Raw genomic sequence first — 19,411 nt, 5'->3', positions numbered from 1 at the left:
TATTACCTTTTAGAAATAATGTTTTCTTGTAAAGAGCACATCAAGAATTTGTAACATGTTCTAACTCCAGCAAACTCACCCTGCTATTTTCCTCAAAGACAAAAATGATACAACATTTGTTTTTCTAAAGGGTTACAAAAAGGCTTACCAACAAAGTCTGAAAAAGACAAGTTATGCTGATTACTGGGATTTTGTTTAAATTCTGAGTTATCTGGATCTTTTAGCATTTTTTTCCATTACAATTGAGGCATCTGAAGGGCATCAAAAACCTACCAAAATTTTATCATTTCTGGATCTCACGGAGGCTCCAAACCACTGATGAGACTTAAACTCCAGCGGATCATCAGGAGCAAAGTCTCTGTTGCCTACAAAGAAAATGAAAACCCAGCATAATTTCACAGCAAACTGTACAGAAATAATAATAATAATGAAAAAAAGCTAAGCTGTTGGTTTTGACACATACAGAGAAAAGCAGAAAACACAGTAACACTGGAGGATATAATCCTTTGATGAAAACAGGCTTTATTCAGTTCTACATCTAGGGCCAAATGCAGCTATTTCTTAGACACGAAGCATTAGCACAATACTGATTCATTGTAAAAGCACAAAGTTTACAACATCTCTGACAGTGACACAGTAAATACCTCATACTTGAGACATTTGACTTTCAAGTCAGATTACATCACTGCTGAAGAACCAGTGCCAAAGCCAGGACTAATGTTTCTAGAAGTACTGCCCTAATTAAATTTTGTTTTGTCTTTGGCTAGAACTGGGACAGAAACTTTTCTAATATTCTACCAAATGTTTGAGTCTGTATTCCAAGCATCACAGCAGTGTACAAAGCATGGCAACCAGATGTTTACAAGCTTCAAGCAAAGTGAAAGGGTAACAGGAATTCTAAGAGTGCACCAAACAGGAGAGTAAGTTAAGGATGATGTGCACTGGTATCCATGTGTCAACTGTTTGGTGATGGAGGTCAGTAGAACCAACTTAATGAGTGGTATTTCTGCAAGTGTGGATGTTATAATTCCCCTCCCTGGAAGTGTTGAAGGCCAAGCTGAATGGACCTTTGAGCAACCTGGTCTAGTGGAAGGCATCCCTGCCCATGCAGGGGGGTTGGAACTGGGTGATCTTAAAAGTCCCTTCCAACCCTTCCTATTCTGTGATTTTATGATTAAGTTTCTTACATAGTTTTGTTGGAACAACAATGGAAACTTCACCAGGCTAATGAGAAAATTTATGTAATGTTCTGGAAAACATCTTTTTAAAAAGTCAGCTAAACCACTGCTTTACAGTGCCCAAATCTAAAGGAGTCAGTGAGCCAGCCAACAGCCATACATCATTTCCAGAGACACTGAGGGGAAATCCCCAAACCCAACCCCACTGTGAATCAGAGACCTGTGACCACTTGAATCAAAACTTCCCTGTTTGTCTTATACCTCCTAAAGAAGGCTTTGACTCCACACACTCTTATGTCAATTAGGAAAATCCCAAGAAAAGGACAGCAAAAGCAATTCTAAGCTGCAGAGTCAGCCAAAACAAGCAAGTATCTGGGCTGTTGCTGTTCTTAGATTAGAACTATATAGAAATCAATGCCAAGTGCATAGTATCATAGAGAACTGCTGTGCTTTTTCTAATTTCAAAAGTTACTAAAAAAAAACAAACCAAAAAACCCACAAAATAACTCTCTTCTATCATCCTCTCCTCCATTTTCTCGTTTAAGAGATGCTAAAGATGTGAAGGGTCTGATAAGCAGCACAACTGCACAGATTTATGGATACCTGAACATTTACACTGTCACCCTTGCACAGACAGAAATACAGTTTGGAGATCTGCATATCACCTTCTCATGGTACAGAAAACCAGATCAAGAAGCTTTCCAAATACGGATCTGTCTTTAGTACACTTCTAAAATCCCTTTTTTATCATCACCCTTTCCCTTCCTTGCCTTTAATTCATGAAAATCCACCTGAGGACAGTTTTGCTCAAAGGATGCATTTACACAACTGAGTTAGGTTCAGATGAAGATGCCAGCAAAAGAGGAAGCAGCTCCTATTTGCTCCTGTCCTTACATTCTTGTTGCCAGGCTCTGTGTTGGCATTAGTACCTTCTGGTCACATAGTCACAACTTCAACCATCCAAGAATGAACCCTACTGAAAAATATTAATCAGCTGGATCAGGGACCAACCCAGCTGACTGCATGGAGAGGGAATTGGTGCTAACCCCAGTGATGCTGGGGAACAGAGAGAAACATATGGCTGGAAACTATATCCTTTTTGGCAGCATCAGGGAGTTAAAATTGGTTCATTCTGCTTGTAACCACACCCAAGGTTATGCAGCCTCCATTCTATTTGTCAAGCTACTCTCAAATACAAAATCTCTCAGCTTGACTTGCCAAAAAAAGCTTTAAGCAATGTAAAACTTGGGAGTAGTTAAGGCATGGCATTTTACATCTTCTCTAGTGTTGGGATACTTGTGTATGACTAAAATGAAACATAGTGTGACAGTTTTATAACATTAAGCAAAGTTCTGGTGTGGTAGGTACTGTAAAGGTATCTGTGATGTAAACCCCCCACTGAAATTTAAAACAAAAGGCAGTAAGTAGAAGGAGTGGTCTTGTTGCAATAGCAGGTAAGCAGCCATTCAGTGTCATCAGCAATCTGATCTTATCACAGATGTTAAGGAAATTACTTCCTTCAAATTTCAACTGATCACATCAGCTGAAACTGCAGAAAGCGATAAAAAAAACCTCAAAATACTGGTTACTGGTACCATCTTTCTGTAGTTGTTGATTGCAGTGCAGAAGAGTTTAACCATCACATGTGGGCAGAACAGCCTCTCTCTGCCTTCTCCCTCTGCATTCTTGAAGAATCAACTTCCAGGATGGCAGCTACAAAAACTTTTCTCTCCCAGTCTTTAGGGGGAAAATTACTTTTTCTGCAGCACTCAAAAAGCTCTGATTTAGGGGCTTTTGACAATTGTCCAATTATTTTTTTTTTTTACAATTGACAATAGTATTGGAAACCTCTCTTCAATTTTATTTTAATAGTTGGCAGCTAGGTTTTGGGATCTACTCAAAAACTGGAATATAAAAAGTAAAAATCTCCAAATCAGAAAGCAAATCAACACAACCCCAAGCTTACTATGTTCCAAATGCCATGACTTCAGAAGCCAGCATCACAGTTTCTGAAGGCCTAAATAACAAAGCAGGGATTCTTATGCATAAAAAACCCCAACACATAGTCATTTGTACTCCATTAGGCAATTTGGCTAAATCTACTATTGCAAAAAAGATTTTACAAGCATCTTTTCAACTGTCTGATGTCAGTGCAGACTCAGGTAACATAAACCAGTATCAGCTACAAGCTGATACAAGTGTCAGCCTTACACTGAGTTTATTCTGTATTCAAAGCTTCAATAGCTCATCTAAAACTAAGAGGGGGTGTCTTGGGGATAGGGGGCTACTGTTCAGCTGAAGACTGGCTATAACACAGAAAAGTACATTAATGCACAAAAAGTAGATCAAGTAGAAAGAAACTCACATTGTAAACAAGGACTTGGAAAATAAAGATCACAAGCAGGACAGACTGGAGAGCTGGGCTGATTCCAATGGGATGAGGTTTAACACAGCCAAGTGCCGGGTCCTGCACTTTGGCCACAACAACCCCATGGGGAGCTCCAGGCTGGGCACAGAGTGGCAGAAAGGGACCTGGGAGTCTGGATTGCCAGGAAGCTGAACAGGAGCCAGCAGTGTGCCCAGGTGGCCAAGAAAGCCAATGGCATCCTGGCCTGTACCAGGAACAGCGTGGCCAGCAGGTCCAGGGAAGGGATTCTGCCCCTGTGCTCAGCTCTGGTGAGGCCACAGCTTGAGTCCTGTGTCCAGTTCTGGGCCCTCCAGTTCAGGAAGGATATCGAGGTCCTGGAGCAGGTCCACAGGAGGGCAACCAGGCTGGTGAAGGGACTCGAGCACAGACCCTATGAGGAGAGGCTGAGAGAGCTGGGGCTGTTCAGCCTGGAGAAGAGGAGGCTCAGGGGAGACCTCATCACTCTCTACAACTCCCTGAAAGGAGGCTGGAGCCAGGGGGGGGGTTGGGCTCTTTTGCCAGACGACTTTCAACAAGACAAGAGGGCAGGGTCTTAAGTTGTGCCAGGGGAAATTTAGGTTAGGTATTAGAAAGAATTTCTTTACAGAGAGAGTGATCAGCCATTGGAATGGGCTGCCCAAGGAAGTAGTGGATTCTCCGTGTCTGGAGATATTTCAAAAGAGCCTGGATGTGGCACTCAGTGCCATGGTCTAGCAACCGCAATGGTGTTTCAAGGGTTGGACTCGATGATCTCTGAGGTCCCTTCCAACCCAGCCAATTCTATGATTCTATGATTAATACAGGTCAAATCTGATATTAACTCTCTATTAATAAAGAAAAGCAAGCTTTATTTGCCAACCCCCATTCAAAATTCTCCCCAGGAAACACTGTAAAGACATTATGAGCCTTTCACTCAGTTCCAGAAGAGAAACTGTTCTTGTGAGGAATTACTCTGTCATCAGAAATCCCCTCATTTTAAATGAGAAACCATTTGTGTTTCTGTTCCTGACTGGGGAAGACAAAGAACACGTAAATATGAGCCCTTCCTGAAGCAAATCAGAGTTAAATAAGGTGTTTTAGCTGGACTGGAAAGTAAATTTATCATGGAAAGATACAGGACTGACTTCAGCACTTCTGTATTACAAATAAAGACACTGAGTTAATATTTTTTTTTTATCATGGTATAACTTTTCAGTGGTGCTTATAAACAAAAAAAAAACACAAAAAAACACCACCACCACAAAAAAAAACCCACAAAAGCCTTCCTTGATGCCCTTTAAAAAACCAGTACCTACATTAAATGGAGCAAACTGCAATACAGAAGGATTTATAAGTCCAGACCAATGTTTTGATGCAGTGTAACTGTCGTCACCCTTGCTGCTGTAACTGTTTTATAGCTATTTTTCTTGTATTTCTAAATTATTCTTGATTTAGAGTGTCTCAAGAATATCTTAGAAATGTCTTTAAACCAATGATCCACATTTTAAACAGTCATTTAGACAAATACATCTAAGTGATAGAAATCGTTCTGGCTAGATTTAGTCAAGAAAACATTCATAGTTTTTACACAATGCTGTTTGTCAGACTAAAATACAGCTGCTACACGGAATTCTGCTTGATGGATCAGTAATTACAGGATTATGTCATTTGACCACAGGGTATTACTTTGGATCTGTAGAGGCAGCTTATGGTTTTTCCTCTGTGCCTTCTCACTGTAGTAGGTATCACATGATGATTTTATATAACTCTCTTTCATTAGGTAGGGAAAAAGGGCTTAGGTGCAAAGTAGTTTTCAGCTGGTGTGAGGGGGTTGGCAAGACAGGAAAATAATTGTTTTTCAAAAACTCCCTTACAGATGTGTGTTGTCACTGCTGGACCAATGGGACGCTGACATTTCACTACTTTACTTAGGATTAAATATAAAACTGGAAACTAACATAGAAGGATGCTGAGCAGAAGTAACAGTCTAAGCCATCTTCCAAATAATAACAAAAAGATCAGAAGTTCTTTCAGTGCTGGTTTTCTTTTAGCTCCCATCTTTGGATTGTTGGCTCCTCCTTTTTCCAATGTCAATATTATCAGTTACAGAAACAACGGTGCTACTATAAAATGGTTGCAGCTGAGTAAGTGGATTGAGTTGTAACTTGTAGACCACCTCTTGGCTTGGTAAGGAGAAAACTGAAGTAAACCATTTCCCCCTGATCTTGAGTGCCAGACTAACAGAGATAATCATGAGGCAAGAGGCAGTGAACTGATGCAGCCTGGTTCAGCGTCATCACACTGTGAGTATTTAGGAAGTTGCAAAGCTTAAATAACTCATTCAATTACATAAAAACAAGCCTCTTGATAACTATGCCAATTCAAAATAAAATACATTGCCCTTTCCAGGTAAAGTGAAACTATGCAGCTAGCCAAAAGAAAGATAAACTTAAAGAATATACAAGAGCAAGACTGCTAACTTTAGGTGGTGCAAAGCTAGCAGCCTTCCAGCCAATTCAGCCTTAGGTAATGAGGCAAGAGCGGGTGTGTAGGAGCTTATCTTTACTTGGAACTCCCCATGCTGTGAGGAGATGATGATTTAGCAACCTTGGTTTAGCCACAGTGTTTTGCTAATGACTCAGGGAGTCAAGAATACAGAGGTTCTCATTACTCCTTCCCTTTTCTGAGCTAAGACTCCCACTTCTTTCCCTGGGTGGTGCTGGAACAAAAAAGTAGCTTTTCCCTTTGCCTAACATAAGACAGACTTTTTTTTTTTTTTTTTTTCCCACTTTTTCCAACTTGTCATAGAGTTGAGATCCAGCTACACAGACAGAGAGCCAGCAGTATTCAAGCAGGAGTCCACCTAATAACAAAAACATGAGCATTTTTCCACTGTCAGCTCCAACAACATGCAGAGGAGGCTTTCAAAGTTCTGCTGCCTTCTTTTGTATTCAAAGCATTACCCAGAGCCCAGCCAGGCTTCACTCACACCAACAGGTAAGAACAACACTTCAATTGAGACTGAGGTCATGATGGATTGAGTGAGATAAAAATTTGACTACAAATGAACGAAAGAATGGTCTTCACAAGGCTTATTGCTTAGTTGCTGGCTAACTCAGTAGACTTTGAGATTGAAATCCCCACACAGATTGCTGTCTAATACTGATAAAGCAGTCAGATAAAAAGAAAACAGTAGTTTGTCAAAGCATGTTACTTGCACAAGATACTGACCCCATCTCCTTATTCCATAACATAAAGATGGAATTATGAACAACAGACGTGTCTGCACAAATCATAAAAATCTCCAAAAGACAAAATAAGCTCATGACACCCACTCCTGCCATAAGTTCCAAACATCAGCAGATATTACACTGTGCAATGCTACAGCATGAAGCTGCACAATGCAGTTAAAATACCCACTTCAAACTAAATAGGTCACAGAAAGATACAACCATGCCAAAGGGGTGGTTTAGGCTTCCAAACAAAGGCTCCTATTGTCTAGAATCACCCACTTGGGGATAGAAAAACAAAACAAGAGAGAAACGTGGAAATATAAGGAAGAATCTGGAGTTTTTGTCAGTATATTCCTTTTCAAAAGCTTCTTTTAGCACAGATCAATATAACCAGTCCTAAAAGGTTTTCATACAAAAATAGTCAAGAACAATCTCCATCTCTAAATTACCCTGGTACATCAAAACACCAGGGAGGGAAGCAAAGGATGGAGGGTACAACTGTCAGTGTTAAAACTTCAGGCAGCTCAAGGGCTGCACTAAATCCTTTTTCTGAAGCAATAAAAACAAATGACCAAGCTGAAAACATTTGAGATGCTCTTAGGTTTTTAGTATTCCACAGCTTCTGTAAGTTTCCCCAGTCTTGAATTTTGAGATCTGAAATAAAGAATGGAAGCAGTATGGAAAGCTTGTACCAAAAGGTGGAATGACAATTTAGCCAGTCTGTTTCTACTGTGTGTCTGTGTGTGCTCAGAAGAGTAAAGCAATATATTGTCTGCACAAGCAGATCTTTCTCTGCTAAAAACTAGTGCTGCTCAGGAAACCTGCAATTCATTAGCACCAAGTTGGTTTATGGGCATACTGTTCTTTGTAATAGTTTGTAGAGCTGTTTGCATTTCATCGGATTATTCTGAATGCAGAAGCTCCTGAGAGTCTCATTATTGCACTTTTCAATGCTGGCAGAGACCTGTGCTTTCAAGCATCCTGTACTGGAGCAGGTACAATTCTCAATTAAAGTTTTCATTAAAAAACTAGCAGGTTTTTGCAAGAAAAACTTTACCGTGACAAAACCGTTTAGTTAAGGTTTTTATGAAAAGCCACAGGAGCATGAAAAAATGTAATTTGTACCAACCCACTTGCCAGTGTTCTTGACTGCTGAAGAGCTAGAATTCCAAAGATGAAAAGTAAAATAAGATGATTATGAAGTTTGTTTCCTTTTAGAAAACAAGCCCACAGGAAACTCATTTCACTTACATTAATTTGGTACATATCGCTCACATGTGTACAGACTGATTAACCCCAACTGGTTCCATGGGTCTCTGAAGAACTGTTTTCAGAATGAAAATTCAGAGTGATCATGCTCTCTAAAATTCCATGGCCAAGTAATGGAGGTATTTATCTAGACATCAGGCTGTTAACTAAGTGTATCTGCCCTGCTGCTCCATCTATGCCAAACTCTAAAATACATAAACCAGAGCTAAGTGAGCTTTTGATCCTCCTCCTGCACAGAAAAAAAAACCCATTTAAATTTATACATAGGAAATGGACAACTATCCAAAGGAAACTCAACTTGAAGAAAAACCTTTGACTTCAAGAATTTTCTCCCTGAGCAAGGTTATGGAGATACTTCCAGAAATATTTGGTACTATCTATGCAAGCTTTGCTGTGCTGGTCCATAAGGCTGTGGAAGGAGACAAGATAACTGATGTGTCTTTAATACAAATGGGTTTGCACCTCTGTCTCAAAAATTACCAGAAACAGAAAATGGACTATTTTAAGAGCATTCCTTTTGCAGTTTACACACAATAAATACGTTTTTCCTGGAAAAAGCTGCTAAGCAGCTGGGAGTTGAAGCCAGCTGCTCACTAGACACTGTTGAGCTTTCTAAGAAAGGAACCACCTCTCTAGGTGGTACTAGGGCTCAGCAAGCTACAAGAACTGGTTTTCCCACCATTTGCTTTCCCAAATTCTTTCTTCTCTGCAGATTCAGAACGTTCCCCTATTGCTTTGGCTTAAAACAAACAAAAAATCAACTAGATTTTCAAGCACAAAATTATCTGGTGTGAAGGAGAGGTAAGAATGAAGGCAACTCTTTACCCACCTTGACCTGTCACTTGTGGGGTTTTTGTGATTTGAACCACAAAACACCTTGCAAAGGGAAGGATTTACTGGAATTGTTTATGCTGATGACAGTTTTGAAGAATATACTACCTTGAGAATGTAAATTTCCCCCCTAGTTCTTGTCCAGAAGAAATAGAGCCTCCTACACATCCTGAAGTGTAAAAAATTAATTGAGGCAGAGGAGAAAAATCCCAAGTGTTTTACCAACCAGTTCAATTGAAACTGTGGTAATGCTGTGGCAATTGTAGTAAGAAGCCAAGATATAAAAGAACAGAATAGCAGAAACCTTGGTTTTGTGACCAGTGGGAGAATTAGCTTTTGAATTAACAAGGTGAACAGAAATAAGGCAGGCTCAGTGCTTATATAGGGTCTGTCAATCTGATCTATGAAGATTTGCAGCATAACCCCCTAGAGAATCAGATAGAAGTTGCAATGCTTGGCATTTCAGTTTTGCAACAATATGCAGGTGAGGAAGTTTGCTCTGTTAATTTCTTTTTAAAGTCAGCCTTTGTGTGCTTTTAAGAGAAAACCCATCCTGAAATGCATGCCTAATGATACTTGAAAACCTTTAAGAAAAACAAAACTTTCTGGCCATATGCACACAAGCACAGGCAGCACAGCTAAACACACCCCTGAATTTGAGAGCATTTTCTACCATATGTTTGTTATGCAATTTTCACATAGTCATAACTATGTTCAATCAAAGCCAACTAATGTCAATGCTGAAATGCTGAGAAGCCCCACAGCGAAGCATCTTTACATTTGGCAAGTGTTAATGTGTGATATAAACATTTTGCCTTCCAAAGCCACCATATTTACCAGAATGTCAAAAGCAATTAGTATAACATGCACAGAAACACATATACAGAATATTCTCTAGTGTATTTTAAAATGAGTGTAACTATTGCCCTGGAACATCTAGGCCATGGAGAGACTCCCCCTTTCCCCATTGCAAATATATTGCTGTTTTAAATGAGAAAATATGCTGTGTGGGAAGAGTTTTACAACTTTTTTTTTTCTTTTTTTTTTTCTGGCCAGCAGTTTACAGATTGTAATGTACACTTTAATGGGTCTTCTTTATGTCACAGGCTAGGGGTAGGGCATGAAAGGGAGGAAAATACATATATTTTCAGCATGGACTGCTTCTGCCCAGCTTCTCTCCTGAAACTGCTGAGTTGTCAGGCTAAGGAAGGAAGAAAACAAAGTAGTAAATTTGGTACTACCAGGAACCATGAGCTTAGTGATTTGTAGCTTTACACCAAAGAGCTGGGCTTGGGGTGAATTTAACAAGCAATGGCAGAAGATGGAACAATTTCTCCTTCAAAGATTAAAATAAGGAAGCTAATACCTCCTCTCTTGGGACACGTAACAGCTCTTGCATTTGTCTCGTGTAAATGACCACACTTCTGTGCCAATATGATATTTAAGCCAAAAGCAAGTGTTAGAAAATAAAACCCAAGTCTGTGTGTGGCCTTTTTACAGATGGGGAAGAGAAAATAACCCAGAAAGACGGAGGAAAACTGAACTCAAACCAAGTTAATTTTAATAAGAAAAAAATAACAGTTGAGAGGGGAGAAAAAAAAAACCCATACTAGTTGGACCTCTGCAAAACCTTACTCTTATATTTATTTGTGATACAACCATGAGACAAGTAGACAAACACAGTCTCACACTTCCAGGAAAAGACTGAGTCTTTCCTCCATCCCCTTCCTGCATTTACAGCAGAGGATTATGGCCTCTTCCCTTCTCTCAGACACTGAATGCAAGATGCAGTGGATGGGCCTGGTCAGGGGTCTGGTCAGGGGCTTGCCAGTAATGCTGAGGGGCCCAGGGCCACAGAGAAGGAATAGGGCCTTGAGTTCTAATAACTGGAGTTTTGCAACTTCACACGCAGAGTTTGGCATCAACAGGTAAGCAGACAAAAGCCACTCTGTGTGTGAATGTTCTCTTCATTTTCACAGGTCAGATTTCTCACTAACAGTAGACAATCAGAAAAGAATTCCAAATAAATCTACCCAAGCAGTTTTGCAGAACCTGCACAGCTTTTTCTATTAACAACACATGTAAATAATTGGGGTTTGGGGGAAGGAACTGAGCTGTATTGCAGGGCTAAGCAATATCTCTGGAATTACATATTATGAATAGTGATGGATGAACCTGAAGCCTTGCAAAGGTTCCACTCTATCATCTACAAAAAGCACCTTTGCTTTAGCATCACAAATCAGTTGTAACATCTTCTGCTTCCTTTTCCTGTGAAGCAAGTCACACACCTTCCCTAAACTTTGTTATGAGGTAGGGGCAGGCAGGAGTGGGGGTTTACATTGTGTTCCCAGTAAGACATTGTCATCACAACATAGGGAATCAACCATTGTATTATGTACAAAGAAAAAACCATTTTATTTTGTCTCAGTGCATTTATTATGCTGAAATACAATGCCCCTTTTCACCCAGAGAATAATTAACAAACGCGTTGTTTCCTAATTCATTGCCACAAAGCTGGAATGAGTTAAAATGTGCCTGACAGAAATCCTCTTAGGCCATCATGACCTGTATTTTTACTGTTCAATTTCAAGCTGTTAACATGCCTGTCACTTAAAGGCAAACTGTAAGCAAAACAGTAGCTGGGGCTGTTCAGCCTGGAGAAGAGGAGGCTCAGGGGAGACCTCATCACTCTCTACAACTCCCTGAAAGGAGGTTGTAACCGGGTGGACGTTGGTCTCTTTTGCCAGATGACTTTCAACAAGACAAGAGGGCAGGGTCTTAAGTTGTGCCAGGGGAAATTTAGGTTAGATATTAGAAAGAATTTCTTTATGGAGAGGATGATCAGGCATTGGAATGGGCTGCCCAGGGAAGTAGTGGATTCTCCGTGTCTGGAGATATTTCAAAAGAGCCTGGATGTGGCACTCAGTGCCATGGTCTAGCAACCGCAACGGTGGTTCAAGGGTTGGACTTGATGATCTCTGAGGTCCCTTCCAACCCAGCCAATTCTATGATTCTATGATATAGCTTAGGCATAAGCACAGACCAAAGCATTGAGACCTCTGCCTGGCATGGGGAAAAGCCTATCTCAGATGTTCACAGTATAAATGCACTGCAGTTCCCTCTGGAACATATCTCTAGAACCTACGTAGGTGGCTCATCTTTCCTTACTATAAGTTTTTTGTCTGTTATGTTAGTTGTGATTATTAATTAGGGACACCTAGAGTCTTTCATTAAAGCAAATAAGCAATGAAACAACAGAAAGGGGTTTTTTTTGTTTGTTTACTATCACCATCAATCACATTTTAAAATTATTTTTGCTGTCTTACACTGATGCAGCTAAAGTGTCACACTTGGCAGTTTACTAGAGATTGTAAGTAATCTGGAAGAAAGGTCCCTGTAGAGTGATGAGATTGCTAATCAGTTCAGGTTTCTGTGTACCATTATGTACTTAATTTTTGTTGTTGCTGGGTTTTGTGTTGGCATTTTCCCTTGGCTTGTTTATTGTTGGTTTGTTGGGGTATTTTTTAAGAACTGGTAACAAACTGGTAACATGGTAATTTTCAGAGAAATACCTGGATATTTCAGAAAGCTAAACACCAAGAACATTTTGTGGCATACCTGGACAGTGGAGCTGGAAGAAGAGTTTCTCCACTCTGCCATACACAAAATTTACACTGCATAAACCTAATATACTTTGGACTGCCAAGTCAAAATACCAGCAGAGGCAAGAATGAATTATAACCAACTAGACCTTAAAAGCACAGGTGTTTCCTCCACCCTGCCACATGGGTCTTGCTAATCCACTCCCATGACATGGAAAGGGTTTTTTTCTGCTGGCCTGAAACACGCCGTGGAAAACAGGATTCAGCATTGAGTGGCTCAAGCAGAAAAGCACATGCAGTGCATTCCCAGCTGACCTGCCACAGCTCATGGAAATCACTGTGTGAACCAGAGCATGCAGTGTTTAATGTCGGCATAGCTGCTGCTCAGCTTTAGCACGCTTCAGAAATGGGCACCTACTGCCTCTGACCTGGGGCACCTTGAGTGCTGCTACTCTGAATGTCACATATATAAATGTCAAGCTACATCTGAGGGGAAAGATACAAAATTTTCTTCCACAGTTTTAAGTTTATACTCCCAGTTTCGTTTTGGGCTTCTGAGGACTTGGGCTTAAACCACCTTTGCTGATATTCAAAAGTCTCTTTCCTCACATGCTCTGCTACTAACAGACAAAAAGCCCCTTGGGGTTTATTGGGAATTAGGTTGCCAAATGTTTCAGAATTGCTGGAAAGTACAGAGGAGAAATATAAATAGGTTAAAACAAAAGAAGAATGTCTGCTCATTCAGGCTTTCAGCCTTTAGCAAGGACAACAGAGAGGAGAGGAGAATAGAGGAGAGGAGATAGAGGATAAATAGAGGAGAGAAAAAAGAAAAAAACAAAGCAAAACAAAAAGCCCTGAGTAGCTGCAAGTCCAAAACCAGCCACATTCACATCAACCATCAAGAAACCCAATGTGAATCCCTTCTGGTCTCTCACATGAGGGTTAAAGCAAAGATACCTCATGTCTCCCCTCACAATGAGCTACAAATTACCTGTGGAGTCAAATATAATCGGCTGGCAATTTCTGTTTGAATTCCAGTTGCACTTGAGCACCTGGCCTCCTTCTACGATGTTGTGCTGGGTAGTGTTTGCTTTTGGAGCTCCCACCAGAAGAAATGTCCTGCAGTAGGAAAAAAAATAAAGCAAAGGTTTCAACACCTAAGGAAGAACCAAAGATTTAGCAAAAAGAAAAAAAACCCCACACCTTTCTGTTCTATTTGAAATTATATTTTAAATGAGATAACCACCTTTTATATTCTTTACTCCTTTCTAAAATATGATTGTATGCAACAGAATAGGAGACCATGTACTTCTCTAGTTTAAAGAAAGTCATCAGCTGGCATAATTTCTGGTTAATTTTGTACACAGAAGCAATTCCAGGAAGCCAGTCAAAACTGGAAATAACATACAAACAAAACAGTAGTGGTTCTGAGCTCAGAAGGTACCGAGTAGTGAAGTCAGCCTAATATTAGCAAATGCTGCTTTAAAAAGAATCTCCAAGTATCCAAGTGACTGTCAGCCACAGGTTTGAACAATAATTAATCTTCACTGAAATTCATTTCACTTTAATTATTCTATTATTAAGATCTGTCATGCTTTTGTAAATCTTTACTTATATGAACATGTTCAGTGCACTCTGAGCAGGACCTGCTAGGAGATTATCCGTGTGCAGGCAGCAAAATTCAGAAGTTATGAAGTTGTAAAACAGACAAAATAAAAAGCCAGAACCAAACACAGTTCCTGGCATCTTCCAGAAAGGTTATTAACGTCTTCCAGGAACTCTGGCACCTCTGAGACACATCTGACTAATCAGCACTCTCCTGAGGAAGTCAATTTGAAATATTGACAAAGATGTACAGAAGACATAAAACTAAACGCTTCCTTCCAACAGAATCTGCTTTGATGTTTCCATTTATACTGCTTAAAAGAATGGAGCTTGCAAGAGCAAGTCTTATCATCCTCTATCAGGCATTGTGGTTATTTAGTTTTGAAATTGGGTTAGCAGAACAAGCTGCAGGACTGGTTGGAGGGAATGTCTACAGGTAGGAGGATCCAGACTTCGCAGATCCAAACTTGCTCTGGTTTTCAGAGTCATCTTCCAGACTTCAGTTTATATTTCTGAAGATGTAAATACTAAGTTTAAATACGTAGCGCCTCATTAAAGCTCAGTTCATATGAAAACCAACATAAGCCATACATTTCCAAACTCTCTGAATTTTCAGAACATAAAAAATTTGCCAGTCTGGACCTTGATAGAAAATTGAAGCTAACTGGCAATCCACTTGTTTTCCTTTGTTGCCATTGCTAGACACTCTAGATTCCAAGAACAAGAATTTGAAACACTTTAATCTACTTAAGATCATAGAACCATAGAATTGGCTGGGTTGGAAGGGACCTCAGAGATCATCGAGTCCAACCCTTGAACCACCGTTGCGGTTGCTAGACCATGGCACTCAGTGCCACATCCAGTCTCTTTTTAAATATCTCCAGACACGGAGAATCCACTACTTCCCTGGGCAGCCCATTCCAATGCCTGATCACCCTCTCCAGAAAGAAATTCTTTCTCATCTCCAACCTAAACCTCCCCTGGCACAACTTAAGACCCTGCCCTCTTGTCTTGTTGAAAGTCGTCTGGCAAAAGAGCCCAACCCCCCCCTGGCTCCAACCTCCTTTCAGGGAGTTGCAGAGAGTGATGAGGTCTCCCCTGAGCCTCCTCTTCTTTAGGCTGAACAACCCCAGCTCTCTCAGCCTCTCCTCATAGGGTCTGTGCTCGAGTCCCTTCACCAGCCTGGTTGCCATCCTTTGGACCTGCTCCAGCACCTCAATCTCCTTCCTGAACGGAGGGGCCCAGAACTGGACACAGGACTCAAGCTGTGGCCTCACCAGGGCTGAGCACAGGGGCAGAATCCCTTCCCTGGACCTGCTGGCCACGCTGTTCCTGATCCAGGCCAGGATGCCATTGGCCTTCTTGGCCACCTGGGCACACTGCTGGCTCATGTTCAGCTTCCTGGCAATCCAGACTCCCAGGTCCCTTTCTGTCTGGCTGCTCTCCAGCCACTCTGTGCCCAGCCTGATGTTTTCTCTGGGTGTAATAGAAATGCTTAGAAATAACTATCATGATGCCAAGTAAAGAAACACATTCATTATTATAATTACAATCTATTAAACGAGTGGTAGCTTGCCTCCCATTTATTCTTATATCACTAGCTTTTGAGAAACCCCCCAAAATGGAGTACTTGTTTAAAAAATAAATCATTCCCATTCTAGTCACACATTTTCATAAAATAATCTTTGTAATGCAGTTTATCAACAAGATTATAAATTGTTATGGAACTCCAGAAAGGTCAAGTCAATTCTTTTCTCAATGAAAAAAAAAAAATAAATTTAAAAAGCATTTTTATAATCATAGACCAAACAAGCAGATTTTATCATAGGTCTTAAAATACTACACAAATTACCTAAATACAAAGAAGTCTCTGGTCCATGTGTTTTAGGAAAGTGGGAATAGAGGCAACATTGTTGTTCCCATGGGAATCTCCCAGCTATGCTTTGATACTGCCCATCTCTTACATGATGAAACCATCTGCCCCAGCACAAGGCTGTGGGCAGGACTGGGAGCACGTGGGCATCCTTGGTGGCTTGGCATCAGTAGGCATGCTTACAGCAGTAACCACCTGCCAGTGCTTTGCCATGGACAGACCAATAAACAGAAAGTGGAGTTTCCACATGCTTGCATTTGGTAGCCTGTCTTCCAGTGTACAGTTCATTTAAAACAGTGTGTTTGTGAAACCTCTTTTAGTTATTATGTTTTGTCACTTAGAACTACAGTTATGCTCTCTGCCAGAGGCCACACAGCACCCTGTGCAAGGCTGAAACAGGAACAGGTCTTTCATACTGGACTTCTATATATGCTTTATTTTGGTATCCAGATCAAACCAGACTGTGAAATAGCAGATTGAGTGTTCGAGAACTAATGACTTCTTGTCACACCAAGAAAAAAGGAAGAAAATTCCCTTAAAAATACGAAGGAGTCATCTATGCTGTCTGAAAGCCACCAGTGTTCAAAATCGGGGTACTTTTTTGTTGTTGTTTGCTTTAAAAAATAAGCCAACGCTGTTTTCTTTTACAGCTATGCACTCTGAGGTCACTTGTTAATATAAAAATAATGGAAAGGTTCCAAATAGTGGTTTCAACGAGAGCTGGGTCACATAATTCCTTACCAGAAAGCAAGGAAGAAAGTTTACTACCTACACTTATCAGTCTCCTAACTTTAGACTCATACATGCTGACTTAAAAGTAAAGACAGGGACACAATTAGAACCTTTTTTTCCTCCTAGTACTAAGACTTAGAGGATTAAGATAGCACAGAAAGATGTTGCAACACATGCAAGTCAAGGCAGGATAACTTCTAATATTTGGAGGCAATAAATGCTAACAAGGCTAGCTGATGTGTTGCAAAATGACTTGCTCAATAGCTACAGAATTCATTTATAAAGTTTTACGAGCTCAAGATCAAAAGGACAAAATCTTCTCAAGCATGATGCAAGACAACACCTTTTCCAGCATTACAGCACTTCAGATGGGAAAGGAGTGGAAGAAAGGAGCAGGACCTGGAGCAGGTCCAAAGGAGGGCAACCAGGCTGGTGAAGGGACTCGAGCACAGACCCTATGAGGAGAGGCTGAGAGAGCTGGGGGTGTTCAGCCTGGAGAAGAGGAGGCTCAGGGGAGACCTCATCACTCTCTACAACTCCCTGAAAGAAGGCTGGAGCCAGGGGGGGGTTGGGCTCTTTTGCCAGACAACTTTCAACAAGACAAGAGGGCATGGTCTTAAGTTGTGCCAGGGGAGGTTTAGGTTGGAGATTAGAAAGAATTTCTTTCTGGAGAGGGTGATCAGGCATTGGAATGGGCTGCCCAGGGAAGTAGTGGATTCTCCGTGTCTGGAGATATTTCAAAAGAGACTGGATGTGGCACTCAGTGCCATGGTCTAGCAACCGCAACGGTGGTTCAAGGGTTGGACTCGATGATCTCTGAGGTCCCTTCCAACCCAGCCAATTCTATGATTCTATGAAAGTGGTAGAAGCTGGATCCTAATGTAACCCAGACTCGAGAAACACAGACTAATTCATTAAGTTAGTGAGACAACTCTTTACGAGTCTGAAACACAACAGCTACCAAACATTGTCTATGTTGTTTTTTAAACACGAAAAGAGAACTCATCCAAGAAGCAGATGGGGAGGGTATTTATTTATGTGGAACTTTCTTCCCCAGGCTCCTCAGTAGCTTTGTGTGCCCCGCAGAGATACAGCACAACCTAAACACGGTACTTGTGCAACGAGCAGTCACGAAAAAAATAAAAAAATAAAAAAAATAGAGAACAGCAGAACTTCCGAAATTTCACGGGACAAAACCTCTGGTACGAGACGTCATGAAGCAAAACGCTTCATCTTTCTACATTGCATTTATTATCACCATCAGTCACATGTACCACGGACCGATAAGGCTGCTCAGAAAACCCGGCGGCGCAACATTTAAGCCGTGTCAGAATGAAGAGATCGTACAAGGTTTCACGCTTGGCGGTGAAACCACAGGTTTCACGGTGAAAGGACATCAACCAGAGACACCACAGAAGGGAGAAGCGATGCTGCCTAGCCCATGTTCTGGAGCCCGCAGGAGTCCCGTTGCCGGGGGAGGGGGATCCCGGTACCACGACCCGGTTGGGTCCAGGGCCCTACGGCCACCGGAGCCGCTAGCCCGTCCGGCAGCAGCAGCCGGTTCACCCCAATGAATGGCATTCTTTTCTCTCCCCCAGCCCGCTCTCCCCGTGAGCCGTCGCCAGCGGACACAAAGGGGGGAGAGAGGGGGCTGCTCCCGGCCCCGGCATCGCCCTCCTCCTCTTCCTCCTCTCCTGCTCCCCCGGGCTGTCCGCGCCGGGATAACGCTGGCAACCAGCGAGACCCGGCAGAGCAAAGCCGGGGCACCCAGGACGGGGCCCCTGCCCCGGGAGAAAAGGAGCGGCAGCCCCGGGCCGGGAGCTGCTCGGCGGGGCAGGACGGGGCGGAGTACTTACGAGTATGGGTCGGGAGCGAAGAAGTCCACGGCAAAGCCGAAGTAGCTGCCCTCCGGGCCCGAGTAGACGGCCGGGCGCTCGGTGTCCAGGTTGAAGGCGCTGCCCGGGGCCAGCGAGCCGACCAACAGCACCAACAGCACCAGCCACGCCATGGCCCGGCCCCGCACAACCGCGCAGTTCGGCTCGGCCCGGCCCGGCGAGGAGCGGGGACGGAGGTTCCGCGCGTTTCCCGCGGCCGGCGGCGGCAGGGCGGGGAGGGGAGCGGAATCACTTCCTCCCGCCCGGCGCCCAGTTCCCTTTTCTCCCCGGGACAGGGGCGGCAGGAAGGAGAAGCAGCATCATGTGGTGCCGGAGGCGGGACCTCATCCCTCTTCGAGCCCTCATCCCGCTCCGGGCTCGGCAGCTGCCGCCCGCCGCTCCCTTCCGCCTGCAGGCCCGGCCCGGCTCCCAGGAGGTGCGGATAGGGACAGGCGGACCCGCTCCGGGAGATCGAATGTCAGCTGGGTTGGGGGGGAAAGCGGGCTGGCAAGTAGTTGCCTTTGAATCTCTCTTTCGGTAAGGCACCCGAGTTTTAAAGCGTCATTTCTGGTGGACCCGAAGCCTTGAGGAGGTCGAGAGCTATTGAGGAGTGCTGAAACTAAGAAAAAAAAGGGGGACGCTTCCATCCTACAAGGTCTGTTTTGGCAAGGCTTTCTCAATGAAGCCTTTTTTACAAAATCTGTTTCAGGAAAGCTGTGAATGTGAGCCAAGAGCAAAGTAACTGCCCAGTGTGGACCCATCCATGGAACAAACCAACAAGCTAATAGGATGTTAAGTGACTTAAAAATCCCATGCAGCGGGTGCAGG

At 42.5% G+C, this 19,411-nt stretch overlaps 1 protein-coding gene across 1 annotated transcript in view; it reads right to left on the bottom strand.

Moving 5' to 3' along the window:
* The window catches only part of ITGAV (integrin subunit alpha V), a 54,016-nt gene extending 35,123 nt beyond the window's left edge, over window positions 1-18,893 (bottom strand). Inside the window, exons 1-3 of the mRNA XM_030454020.1 lie at window positions 18,566-18,893; window positions 13,491-13,618; window positions 274-365 (exon numbers count right to left, since the gene is read on the bottom strand). Of these exons, the coding sequence (XP_030309880.1) occupies window positions 274-365; window positions 13,491-13,618; window positions 18,566-18,717 (372 nt within the window). The 5' untranslated portion in view covers window positions 18,718-18,893. The remainder of the gene's footprint in view (window positions 1-273; window positions 366-13,490; window positions 13,619-18,565) is intronic.
* Between the last annotated feature and the right edge of the window lie 518 nt (window positions 18,894-19,411).

This window comes from Calypte anna, chromosome 7 (genome assembly GCF_003957555.1).
Source record: "Calypte anna isolate BGI_N300 chromosome 7, bCalAnn1_v1.p, whole genome shotgun sequence".
NCBI lineage: Eukaryota > Metazoa > Chordata > Aves > Apodiformes > Trochilidae > Calypte > Calypte anna.
Note: the sequence above shows the minus strand (reverse complement) of the source record. Positions and strands in the feature narration are given on the sequence as shown.